Genomic DNA, 13,419 nt, shown 5'->3' with positions numbered 1-13,419 from the left:
TCTGTTTGCTTGTGAAATGCCAACTGTGCAAGAGAAGAAAGGAAAAGGTCAAGTTTGCCAAAAGGGGAATATTTCCAGTTCAATGCATGCAACCTGTCTCATTCTGAAACATTATTATTACTGCGAGTTGAGAGTGCTTAAACGGGCCAGGCAGATCTCATAGCACCACCCAGGTCTCATTCTGTGCAGATAGATGCTCTTGTGACTGGGTGCTGGTGGTTCCAAAAAGCCCCCTGGGTGCCCTGGCTCCATCTAATTAGCCGTGAGTAAAGGGGACAATAATGCTTCGGCTGGTCTGTGTCATTCTCCCCTCTCTCTCTCTCTCTGCCTCTGCTTATCTTCACAAGCCCCACATGGCTCTTCACACACTCCCTTCAGCTAAACACACACAAAGAGTGCACACTTTTGAACAGTCACACACCTCCACTCTGGATAATGATGGATGACTGTGCCCAATGGGAGCAAACAGGTAGATAAAGCCAATCCCATTTAATAATAATAACAGCATGGATCGGAATGATAATCTTGTTGTTCATTAGTGGTGCTGCAGTGATACAGTTGTTACCCACACTTCCAAGCCAGTGCAATAGGGACAGTGCATGCATGTCTCGCCCAGGATAGCAACCCCTATGTGAAACAATGGTGCAGTGTCCTTGACAAAGACCCCCCCTCTCCCCCTCACCAACACACACAATCACTTCACCCTCACTTGTCTTTTGTTCCAGTGCAGATACAAATGGGATTAATGAAGGTAGAAATGACAAGAGAGCTAAATCCTGTTGAGTAATCCATTTGGCAAACATGCAAACAACAATGGCAGCAGCAATAGTGCAGGCAGCTTGAAACTTCCCTCCAAGGCTCTGCATGGGACACAATTGCAAGACTAGAGAGGACACGATTCTACAATGCAGTCCAGCCTTTTTCTGTCATGCATCACAATTCAGTCATTTATAACACACACGGGCGAAGCTGTTCCCAGTCTACCTGTCAGTCTGTGGAGTGGTCCAGTGGAATGTCAGTTATTCAGGTGGTCACGACTGCACTAATTTGTTGGTTTTAGGGGTTGACAAGCTCTTTGGACTGCGCTCATCAACTCACTGCCTTTGGCAACATGCCAGTGATTTAAGGACTGCTTGCTGACTGACTGACACACACACACACACACACACACACAGAATTGTTGATCATTAGACCTACATGGAATCTTTTACCTGGAGAATTTGTCAGGATATCATAAGAACTATTTCAATTAGGGGTGCAACAGCACATGCATCTGTACTGGACCGTTCGAGACAGTGGTCTCGGTTCGGTACACACTACAAATTGAACAATACACAATTTAAAAATTTATTTGATCAACTTCTGATGATGACGATCTGCGCTCAACCACTGCACTGGCTGCATTGTCACGGCAGATCCACTAAACTGCGCCTCCCACATTGATTCAGACAAAGCTGTTGAGACGGAAGCTACATATGAAGCTAAACCAGGGGTGTCAAACTCGTGCCATGGAGGGCCGAGACATTGCAGGTTTTCTTTCCAGCCAGTCACTAAAGCAGGTGATTTTAATGATCAACACCTTCAGTTTGAGGGAAGGAGCTCATCAATTAAATCACCTGCTGAAGAAACTGGTTGGAGAGAAAACCTGCAGCGTCTCGGCCCTTCAGGGCACGAGTTTGACACATGTGAGCTAAACGGTTGCAACATGGCTAATGCCTTAAATATACCTGAAATCGAAGATCTTACACCATCCTTCAGAGCTTGCGTTTGGAACTATTTTGGTTTTTGAATTAAGTTTGACTCTGATGGCAAGTGTAAGGTAATGGCAATAGAAAGCTGCTGAGACAGAATGCTGCATGCTACACGCAACGTTAGTGCGTTACACATAGCTAATGACTTAAATATACCTGAAATCGAAAATCTGCCAACATCCTTCAGATCGGGTGTTTGGAAGTACTTTGGTTTTCATATTAAGTATGACCGTGATGGCAAGTACACTGTAGACAAAAAGTACAACGGTATGTTGAAAATGGAAATATAAATACAACCAACATGTACACACATATACTGACAAACAAAATTGTACACTATAGAACAGCGGTTCTAAAATTCTTTTTATATCACGAATTGGGTGTGTTTTCTTTATGTTCTTCCAAGAATACAAAAACACACCATCACAGACCCTCAAATGGTACAGGACTGTATTTGGTTGATACTGTGTTGAATGTTTCAAATATAATAACTATGTTTCCAAACATATTTAGGGAGCCGTTTTGTTTTAATATATACTCTGCGGAAAAGAATGCCCCACAAAAAATGAATGATTTATCAGGTGCATCTATTTTATTATTGTTTTTACAAGATGCTGTTTTTGTTTGAAGTTGCTCTAACTTCTGAGTATGCACAGCATATAATCAGGCAGGTCTAGCACCATTATACATGATACATTTCTGAACAAAATTTTAAGACCAGTTGAAACATGTCTAAAATGTTGCACTGTTTGATCTTAAGGAGGTTATAAGTAAAGCTTCAAAATGCAAAAAAGAAGTGGGAGTAAGACAAAACACTTTTTTGGAGTAAGCAATTTATTTCATACAACCATTAAGCTGCAATAGGCTTTTCATCAGCTGATCAAGAGTTTAAGACCATAACTAAAAAAAACATGAAAGTCATGCTCCATTCTTGTTAATCACCTCAAAAATTGGTTTGGGCATGCTTGATGCCGCTGTTTCCAGGAGGCTAGGAATTTTATTCCAGGCGGTGAAGATGGCTTCACGGAGGGCATCCACTTTCTGGAAATGATGTCCAATTTTGTGAACTTCCCTTGCCATCCATCCCCATATGTTCTCAGTTAGATTTAGATCAGAGGAACATGCAGGATGGAAGAGTGACATTAGTCGTCTGGAAGAAGTCCTTTGTCAGGCAGGCATTGTGAACTGCAGCGTTGTTCTTTTGAAACCCAGTCATTACCACACAGACGAGAGCCTTCAGTCATGAGGGATGCCCCCTGCAACATCTCCACACAGCCAGCTGCCGTTTGACACCCCTACACAACCTGAAGCTCCATTGTTCCATTGAAGAAAAAGCACACCAGATCATGAGGGCGCCACCTCCACTGTGCCGTGTGGAAAATATCTCAGGTGGGATCTCCTTGCTATGTCAGTAACGTTGGAAGCCATCAGGACCGTCAAGGTTAAATGTCTTTCTCATCAGAGAATAAAAATTTCTTCCACCTTTCAATGTCCCACGTTTGGTGCTCTTGGGCAAATTCCAAACGGGCAGTTTTGTGACGTTGAAGGAGACGAGGCCTTGGAGATATTTTTTTGTTCTTAAAACCCTTCTCTTGTCTGATGGTTATTGGACTGCACTCGGCACCAGTAAAAACCTTCATTTTGGGTCAAGGACTGTCACGTGTCTTCACAGACAGCCAATTGGATCCTCAGACTCATAGGGCCGATGACATTTTTTTGGGTCTACCGCATGACTTTTTTGTTCCATAACCCTCACGATCTTTTAAGAAGTTTCAAATGACTCTTGTTGCGTCCAACCTCAGCAGCAATGGCACGCTGCAAGAGGCCTTGCTTATGCAGCTCAGCAATGCGACTGCATTCAAAGACAAATATTTTTTGCATTTGCCATCAAGAGATAATGAGAGTGTGAATACCTGACAGAAAATGACACTGGATCCGCATTTTTGCCAAGATTTGGGGTTTTACAGTCTATGGTCTTAAACTTTTGATCAGCCTATTTCACTGCAATGGTTGTTTGCAATAAATTGCTTCCTCATTGTTTTTTTTAATTCTTGCCATTTTTCAACTGGTACTAAAATTTTGATCAGGAGTGTACATTTAATTTATTTTAATTTAAAATTGTACTCTTGAGTTGAAACAAATGTTGGTAATTTCAATACACTACACGTTAAAAATGTATCTTTTGTATTGAGAACATATGGAACCATGATAGTAAACCATCAAATTAAACTGAATTTTGTATACTGTTGCACCCTAATTTCATTGTTAACAGGCTGTGATTAACAATAATTATTTTAGCTTACGTTTATTGAACTTTTGACTTGTCTGTGAAGAAAAAGTTTTGAATGAGGGCCTTTAGAGACACGATTTGATGGACAGCATATAGGTGAGGCCTTGCACCCATCACTGGTGCCAGCAGCAGAGAAAAGGACGCCATTAGTATGCAAAGTGTCTTTGATAGCCCTGTCCCAGAGACAAAACCTCTGTTTTCACAAGTAGAATGCTCTGCTACTATTATAGACAATTAGCCGCCCTCAACAATGAGCCAGAATGAGAGGTCATAAATCGACTCCTCCTCTGTTGGTTTTAGAGGTGCTAAAAAAAAAAACTCTGCCAAAACAATACGTACAATTATCGCCTGCGTTGTATGGCTAATTCAGTCATTTCAGTGATTCAAAATATTTTGCAAGTGGGTTGGAAAGAGATGTTAAAATATCTAAGATGTCATTACGCTGTGCCTTTTAGTGATTGGTTCACAAAGGTACAGCGGCGACTTTGTGTGGAATTACATTTTCTAAATAATCATATTAGTTAGGATCAGCAATGTGCTCGCAAGCCATGTTAAATGTCTGTCTTAAAGCGCTAAAACGATTATCGGCGTCGTCATTGTGAAGCTTGCAGAGAGACAGGAGATATTACACTGCTGATTGAGAAGTCTTTCACTTCAATTGGCATAGAAAAAGAGCGAGGACGCAGGGAGCCAATTGCGGCGGCGCGGCTCGTGATTGGCTGAGAGCGAGGCCCCGCCTCCCGTAGCTTGATATGGGAATTTACTGGCGCCAGCCGCATGAGTCCGCGCCACATCTCATTAATGATCCCCAGCAGTGCACGGATCAGGAGGCTGACACGTCCAAGCTGCAGTCAGCTGATCGAAAACCGCAACAGGTAGCCAACAAGACACCTTTGTCTTTTCTTGCGGAGAGAAAACAGCACTATTTTTATGTACTCATTTCGGGGAGGGTGATTTTATGCCACGTCTATTTGATCTTCTGTTATTATAACTATAAAGGGTGAAACCCATGTGTTTAAAATTACATTTAAATAACGTGATTTCTCCCTTGTAGATAACCGCGAGGAAAAAGAAGACCGTGTTGTCTGAGGATTCTATTTGTGAATTTAATAAACACAACACGGGGACCATATTATCAAGAGGATTAAACTTCCACTGGAGGGCAAACCCAGCCTGAGCGTATAAAGCCCAGCACAGAGCGGCTCGGCTATGGAGGTGGCAGCGGCAGATCAGTCTCGGTGGATGGCGCACCACCACGCCGTGCTCAACGGCCAGCACCCGGACTCTCATCACCACAGCTTGAGCCACAACTACATGGAGCCCATGGCGCCTTTACTGCCCCAAGATGAAGTAGACATGTTTCTGAACCACTTGGACTCTCAAGGAAACCCATACTACACCAACTCCCGGGCCAGGGTCACCTACAGCCAAGCGCACGGTAAGATGCTCGCTCTTTTTTTGTTATTGGAGATTCACGACGGGGGAAAATTAAATTCACATTTATTTTAAGTCAACGGAAGCGTATTCACTACCAATTAATTTTAGAGTTGTTTTTAGACAAATAATAATTCACGCAGCATGCAAGCAATTGGTCCAAACATTCTTGGTGACATTTCTCTCTATATTCAGCAAGATAAAAGGAATTTCTATGACAGCAAGAGGAAAGGGAAGTGTGTCATTTAACCCCTCTCTGCTGGGGCAGGGAGAGAGAGAGAGGCACTTCCCGGATATAAAATAAAAACCGCAAATTTACTAATAACAATCCTTACTCCGAGGGCTGCAGCTGAGAAGAAGACACTTTTTTTGCTTTGGATGCGCTGGGAGTCATTTCTGTTTCATCCAATCTTCTATAGGCGTTGTCACGGATAATGAACAACTGGAGATATGTATTTTCCGAATGTTAACTTTGAGTAGATGTGATAATTCATCAGGTACTTTCTAATACAATTTCAATGCATTAGTTAAAAACAAATATGAGTAAGATATTTGCAATTTCAGCTCGCCTCGCTGGGAACCAGGTCTGCCGACCACACCTCATCCATAGCCCCGGTATTCCCTGGCTGGACCCGGGGAAGGCAGCCCTGTCCGCCGCCCACCACCATAACGCATGGGCGGTGAGTCACTTCAGCAAACCCGGCCTGCATCCCACGAGCTCCGGCTACCCCTGTAGTAGCAACACCGGCACGGCTCCAGTCTCCTCGCTCACTCCAGCGAGCCACTCAAGCCCGCACCTCTACAGCTTCCCCCCTACTCCGCCCAAAGACGTGTCTCCAGACCCCGGGCCCACATCTCCCACCCCTACGTCGACCAGGATGGACGAGAAGGATTCGATCAAGTACCAAGTGCCGCTGGCGGACAGTATGAAGATGGAGAGCTGCAGCCCGCTCCGCAGCGGCCTGGCCTCGATGAACAGCCAGGCCCCGGCCACGCACCACCCAATCCCCACGTACCCGGGCTACCCTCTGCATACCCCACACGAGTACAGCGGTAGTCTGTTCCACCCCGGCAGCCTCCTCGGCTCCTCGTCCAGCTTCACGCCCAAATGCAAAAGCAAAGCCCGGTCGAGCTCAGGTGAGTCTCACGAGTTTCTTTATCACGTTTCACGCCACTTGCAAGTGAAAGGACATAACACACAGAAACACATCGTCAATTATAAAACATAGAAAGAACTTTCCATAACTTGCAAAATGATCAACATTTGTATGACGGTTACACTAATATACTTTGAAAAACAAGGTATACACATTTTATGTATTCGTAAATATATTTTATAGCTAAACTCAAAGTGGAAAAAAAATCAGTTGAAAAAATTCTATCCTTTTTTTTTAACATATCACGATACGACACCTTCTTTTTTTCCAATTATTCTCCACTGTGTGCAATTTATTTATTTGATGCATGTGTAGAATTACATGAACGACATCTTATGTAACTATTTAATAATTGTCATCATTCTGTACCGAAGGGAGGTAAAATATCCTGTGCATCAAATTAGCTTTGTTGTTTCATTGTGACATAAATAATGTGGTCGTCGTGTCGTGTGTGTGTGTTTTAAAAACGTGCCCTTTATTGCACTCAAAAAAAAAAAATGAAGGAGTCACGACGCCCTGGCTCCTGCCATATCCTGTATACCTCCAAGTGAACAAATCACGACCTCCACCCCTCCCTGCAGCCTCCACACACTAACAAAGAACAGGCGACAGAGTCCTGCTGTTTGTGTTCTTAAGCAACGGCCATGGCGCAGAAAAGTGGACAAGACCACAGTGGAGCAGCTTCTCTCCTTTAGATGGCATTGTTTGCTGAAGGGCATGCATCATCTGTGTATATTCCAATTATTATCATTAAAAACAAAATGCAGAATAACAAATAAAATTGTAACGAGTCGAACATGATTAGTATTTGTAAATGAATGAACAACAAACCTAGAAATTGCTTCGAGTTGTGTAATCATACAACTCGTCATTGTTTTTGTTTCATCCACCCTGGCAATGCTGCCAGTAAGATTATCTGACTGATGTGAGCTTTTGTAGGCCCAAAATGTTGTACTGTGACATTTTAATAGAATGAATGTGCCTGAATCAGGAACACATCGGCTGTGACATTAAAAAGACGCTTATCTGTTAAAGTGGATGTCCAGCGTCAGTGAAAGTTGATTGATTGGTGTAGAAAATGCCACACTGACATTTCAGCTGTCGACACGTATATACCTTACAGTGGCTTCCTGTTGAATTAGCCGCAAACCCGACCCCTCCTCTTTCCCTGCCTTTTCACAGCAAAGCTTTCATCTTCCCATTTTTTAATTTCAACACTGAACGTTGCATAAGACATCAGTACTCGCTGATGAATATTTAAAGCGCTAATGACCCTGCTTGAATGTGCTTGCCGGACTTGTGAAACACTTGAGGGGAAGACAAAAGAGGGATAAAAGAGCCAAGATGCATTTCAAAAGGAACATAGCTTTATGCTCAGGTCAGATTCCATTGTCGAGCGAGGGTGGGACATTGGGTGTCGCTGGTATTATATCAGCAATAATGAGGTGATACTCTAGGGAGAATGGAATACTTGAGTTGAGCAACAGGCCATTTGGAAAGAGTCAAAGCGTGTTTTTATTTTGAGCAGGTTTGATTGTGAGTTGAAACACTATTGCTGTCAACAGGACATGTAAGCATGAACACATTTACTACTATTTCTTTTTACAGAGTCCCTTCAGTTGATAAAGTTAAAATGTGATAGTGTGTCTTTCTTCTTGTTCGACACTTCTGGACATGGTCCGGCTATACGTTGTGCCTCCCCGCTCTATATCAGTTTACATACAGATGTCCATAACCAAATTCACGACACACAAACGCACTCTGACATGTTGTAACAAGACACAGCCTGACTTCAGGGGTCATCCAGGTCCGCTTGGGCCGACCAGCCCAGCATTGGACAGCCGCCGGGGTGCAACCACCCAAGCCAGACATTTTTAATTATATAAAATTTCTTCTTGTCTCCTCTTGAATTATATGCAGAGGGTCGTGAGTGTGTAAACTGCGGTGCCACTTCCACTCCTCTGTGGCGACGGGACGGTACTGGTCACTACCTGTGCAACGCCTGCGGACTGTACCATAAGATGAACGGCCAGAATCGACCGCTCATCAAGCCTAAACGCAGACTGGTGAGTGCTACTTGTATGCTTCACTATGGGAGAAAGCATTCAAATATGAGTAAAAAACAGATGCCTGCAGCACAATGCCAGGAAAGTTATATTTTCCCTATGATCTTCCGGTAATTGTTTGTTGCTCTCACCCCCTGATGATCCACCTTCATGGCCTACTACAATACTTCTACTATTGCCATTGTTCCTGCTATCATTATTGCTGGTACTTCTGATACTGTTACTGATACCAATGCCCATGTTGCTTCAGTTAACACCACGGTGGAGTAAATGAGACACTGAATGGCCATGGTGCTGATACCATTGCATAGCCATGAAGCAACTACGACGAATCAATATACATTTGATACGGCCATACAAATCATAGAAAGTACAGTACTCTATATTACTGTTTTGGAATGTATAGAAGAATAAATTATATATCCAATTATAGATAAAAGATCAGTTGTCGGCAATTTATTTATTCAATTTATTAATGGAAACATATTTTATATGCTGAATCATTAATAACTTTATTATGAATTTAAAAATAAAGAAATGATTCACAGCTGATTAAATTTTTTCTTTCTTTTTTTTAATTTTCAAGGCAAATTACCAAGATTAGAAATGTAGCTATGTATTTATTCCATAAGATATACACATTAACCTCTACCAGTTTATAATGGAAATGTTTTCCCGAGCTGTTCCCTAGCCACAGAGGCAAAAAAAAAAAAAAAAAAAAAAGTCCATTCCATTTTCCACTGGGTCTGCCTATGTGGCTGCAGCTTTTTGCATTTTCAACTCAAGTGTTTGTCAGAGCCGTGTTCAAAGGGGCATCCAGTTGTTTCCTATCCGGATATCTGCCCGGCCCTGATAAGGAAGTCAGGCTCCCGGCTGTTTCCGCCTTCACCCAGCACGCTGCATTCTCTCTGGCCAGACTGACATATACTGTAAAGAGATTATCACAACACTAGAGGAGCCGCTTATACGCTGTGAAGAGATGGACCGAGAGAGGGGTGGGGATTGGAAAATACATGGATTTATGTTCCTCTCCTGTTTATCATTCTCGGTGTGCACAATTGGGATGCAAAGCTTTTTCTGAAATGCTAACTTTATTCTATTATTTTGCATTAAAATAAATGTGAGTGTGGCTGGTCAACTCCAACACCACGCACCTGGATTTCATTTAAAGAAAAAACATGGATGCTGCTCAGACCCAGAGGGTTGGTTGCATGTAAAGTTAATGTTTCTTATTATGTGTGTAGAATTGATCTGCAATGGACGAGGGAGCCTACTGCCAGGCGAGGCACCGGGTTTTAGATGGCTTGTAGCAATGCTAACAATAGTATAATGAATTTAAAAACATACTTTCAGGAGGAAATATCCTTGTCTTATCATGGTTGCAAAACATTCTAAAAAAAACTTTTATTTTCCAAGAAACATTAAAATGTTTCAAATGTTATTATATTTTTAGTATTATTTTCTACTGGCCAGTAAGGTTACTGTGATATTCTGTGTTTTGCACCCTCTTGACCACAATGAATTGGTTTAAATGCATAATATATTCCCTCTGCCTCCTGCAGTCCGCCGCTCGCCGTGCAGGCACCTGCTGTGCAAACTGCCAGACCACCACCACCACCCTGTGGAGGCGCAATGGGAATGGAGACCCAGTGTGTAATGCCTGTGGCCTTTACTTCAAACTGCACAATGTAAGTAGCCCCAGAAAACACACACAGTGCATGGTTTGGGGGGGAGGGGGGCGGTTGATGACGGGGGCTGGTCGTTAACTGGTCAAGTGGGCGGACAGCTTGTATAGATTTAAGAGCAGAGAAGCTGTGAGGTTCAAGCAAAGCCAGCTCGCCCTGTTGAGCAGAACCCACCGGTCGTCCTCCTTTTTTTTTTTATTATTAATCCATCGTTGTTTCAATGGGGGGCGTTACTCCCCTGAGAGGCTGTGGGGTGGGACCATCATTCAGTGTAACGGCGTCGGTTACACTGATGAGGATTTGTCTGAGGCTGGTCCTTTCAGATCCATCCAGGCCCTCATCCTCATGTATTCAAATTGACCAAGACGACTGTTGTGTTTTGAATTAGACAAAAGCCAAACACGCCCCTGACTCACCTTATAATGCAACTATAATTTATGCAAAACAGCTACTCATTATTTATAGCACCGTGCTGTAAATTAGACATTTGGGTTTGACACATGGAATCCAAATCCAAAAAGAACAAAGTAATACGAGGTATATTTATTGTTTAAATACTGTGTGGGTTCATGCACTGGAAGTAAAAGCACAATTCAAATGCAGTATTCATGATGTCAGTGCAGCTTTTGTCTGGGACATGTAGAGCTAATGTGCTGCTCCCCACAGGTCAACAGACCACTGACCATGAAGAAAGAAGGCATCCAGACACGCAACCGCAAAATGTCCAGCAAGTCCAAGAGGAACAAGCGATCAGGGGACGGCTTCGAAGAGCTATCCAAGTGCATGCAGGACAAGGCCTCTCCCTTTGGCGCTGCCCCCGGCCTCACAAGCCACATGACCCACATGGGTCACTTACCCCCCTTCAGCCACTCGGGACACATGCTGCCGACTCCCACGCCCATTCACCCTTCATTCGGTCACCCCCACCACACCAACCGCTCTCCGGTTTGGGCAGAGCCTCACTGAACTTCTCTTCCTGTCTGAGCCACCGTGTTGCCATTACCATTAAAAGGCCCCCCTCTCTCATAATAAGGCGGAAGCTGAGCAGACTTGCCGCGTCATGTACAGTGGTTGGATCCGAGCAGCGCTCAGTTGGACTTAATAACTGCGAGTTGAGTTGATGAGACGGAGCAGAGAGCGGACTCTGCGAGGAGCTTGAAGTGCAAGAAAGGAGAGAATGGTGATGCCTGTCATTCTTTTTGCTTGTTCTTCCTAAGTCACTTTGGTACCCGCCTCACCTCAACCCTGTCGCAGGAAATCCATGAGAGGTCACCTCTTCTCCATATATTCTGAGGTATGTGCACCCTGTCCACCTTTTCCCAGCCAAGACTACTGTGGACAGAAGCTTCAGTGCTGGAAATGTAAAGCCTGGCTGAACACAAACAGCAATGCAGTAGATCCAGGCTGCAGTACCCACAAACCTGTGCGCTCTTCACATGCTGGACACAATGTTCCCACTCAATGTTCACCAGTTTTTAATAATGGCCTTTTATGGAGAAAGAAAATACAGTAAATAGAGTGTTTATAAATACTTAATTGCTATTATGGTTGTTATATTTGATGTTATAATTATTGCTACAATAATTTATTTTCACTCTTTAAGCTTTTGTCAAAGACATACGAAAATTGTTCTGATTTTGGTTTTATGGTTATGACGCAAAGGAAAACACTGACTTATAGATAAAAAGTCCCTGAGCTGTACGTTTTTATCATTTTTCCATCTCACAAAAGTGAAGAAAATAAAGTTTATTACTTAAATACAATGTCACCGCTTCTTAAACCTCTCTTTCACCACATTTATTGGTCTAAACTTTGCGTCTGCAGGTATGGTGTTGCACAATGATGTTTCCATGACAGCAGTGGCGATTATCGGGACGAGTGAGCAGTGCTTTCACATCACCTTGTAGAGTTGTCTCTTCACGCCTCTGAACCTTGACCAGAAAAAATCGGAACTAAATAGGCTTGATGTAAAAGTGCCTTTATATAGCCATAGAAACGATGACGACGGCTTGATTATTAAAATCAAAAGTGATCCCTAAAGCGTGGAAACGGTTTGGTCAGGCTCCTCCTCGAACTGTGATGGTACGTTGTTAAGAGAAGGCCTCTTTGTGGAGCTGAGCCCCAGGCTGGCCCATTCTACCCTGTACCCAGACAGTAGACTCCAGACACAAACACATACACTGCATTCTTGCATACACAAACACAAAGTTTATCCATGATTTAACCAGATACCACACACCATATCCCTTTTTTTTTTTTTTTTTTTATAACTATATGAATTTACTGCAACGAATACTGAGTCATGACAAAAGTTCAGTGGGAGTCACTCTGACTCCCTGTGCCTGCCGCCCTCTTTCTTGGCTGCGGTGATTGGAGTGAGAGGAAGGACAGCGGGTCTTTAGCGGGATAGAGAAGAGGAAGGAAAGGCAATCAGGCGACCTGAGCAAACACGTGGGGGTCTGCTCCGACCATTTACACACAGATGTGCACGCAGCTGAGGCTGCCAGGAAGCAGGCGTCGACTGTTTCTCCCTCATCTCATCCTTTTTTCTTTCTTTTTGTTTGTTTTGTTCATGCTTTTGCACTCCCCCTCTCCTTTGTACTATTTGTTGGCAACTCTTCTCGGTTTCTCTATTTTTGTTGGTATTTTTTTTCCTCTTTTCTCCCATTTGGAAGATTACAGTAAAATACTGGGCTGAAGAGTTTTTGAGCAGAGCCAACGATTAATGAGTCTGCTCGATGAGGGCCAATTAGAGGTCATCATCACAGAGTTCAGTGTGCCCTCACACACCCAAGAGACAAACCAGCCGATTAAAGAGTTCAAACTAAAAGTTGACTATTACCCCTCCTTGAACTCTCCACCCTGTTCACATCTGCTGCAGAGGTTGATCTGCCGGGGTTTCCCACAGGCTTGCTACGTTCCAATTTTAAATAATGGTGAGCGAGGACTTTATAAAGATGCTGCTTTGTTTTGTCTTTCAAATGCACCCGGGTGTCACATGCACTACACCTTCAATTATTTCAGTGTATTTTACTG

At 43.3% G+C, this 13,419-nt stretch overlaps 1 protein-coding gene across 2 annotated transcripts; it reads left to right on the top strand.

Moving 5' to 3' along the window:
* The first annotated feature begins 4,803 nt into the window (after nt 1-4,803).
* On the top strand, nt 4,804-12,385 carry gata2a (GATA binding protein 2a). Of its 2 annotated transcripts, none has more exons than XM_054785302.1 (6): nt 4,804-4,916; nt 5,096-5,479; nt 6,040-6,612; nt 8,541-8,698; nt 10,261-10,386; nt 11,050-12,385. In XM_054785302.1, the coding sequence occupies exons 2-6, from the start codon at nt 5,251-5,253 to the stop codon at nt 11,347-11,349; spliced, it is 1,386 nt and encodes a 461-aa protein (XP_054641277.1). In that variant the 5' UTR covers nt 4,804-4,916; nt 5,096-5,250; the 3' UTR covers nt 11,350-12,385. The 2 variants fall into 2 exon arrangements, with proteins under 2 accessions (XP_054641277.1, XP_054641278.1); XM_054785303.1 differs by having other exon boundaries at nt 8,553-8,698; nt 11,050-12,381.
* The last annotated feature ends 1,034 nt before the right edge of the window (nt 12,386-13,419 follow it).

The sequence above is a fragment of the Dunckerocampus dactyliophorus genome, chromosome 8 (genome assembly GCF_027744805.1).
Source record: "Dunckerocampus dactyliophorus isolate RoL2022-P2 chromosome 8, RoL_Ddac_1.1, whole genome shotgun sequence".
Taxonomy (NCBI): Eukaryota; Metazoa; Chordata; class Actinopteri; order Syngnathiformes; family Syngnathidae; genus Dunckerocampus; species Dunckerocampus dactyliophorus.
The sequence above is the reverse complement of the archived record's forward strand: the minus strand, read 5'-3'. Positions and strand labels throughout refer to the sequence as shown.

Coding starts and splice junctions, on each gene's coding strand:
- gata2a (XM_054785302.1), top strand. CDS start 5,251: ATGGAGGTGGCAGCGGCAGATCAGTCTCGGTGGATGGCGCACCACCAC. Junction 5,480..6,039: donor CACCTACAGCCAAGCGCACG/GTAAGATGCTCG, acceptor TTGCAATTTCAG/CTCGCCTCGCTGGGAACCAG. Junction 10,387..11,049: donor TTTACTTCAAACTGCACAAT/GTAAGTAGCCCC, acceptor TGCTCCCCACAG/GTCAACAGACCACTGACCAT.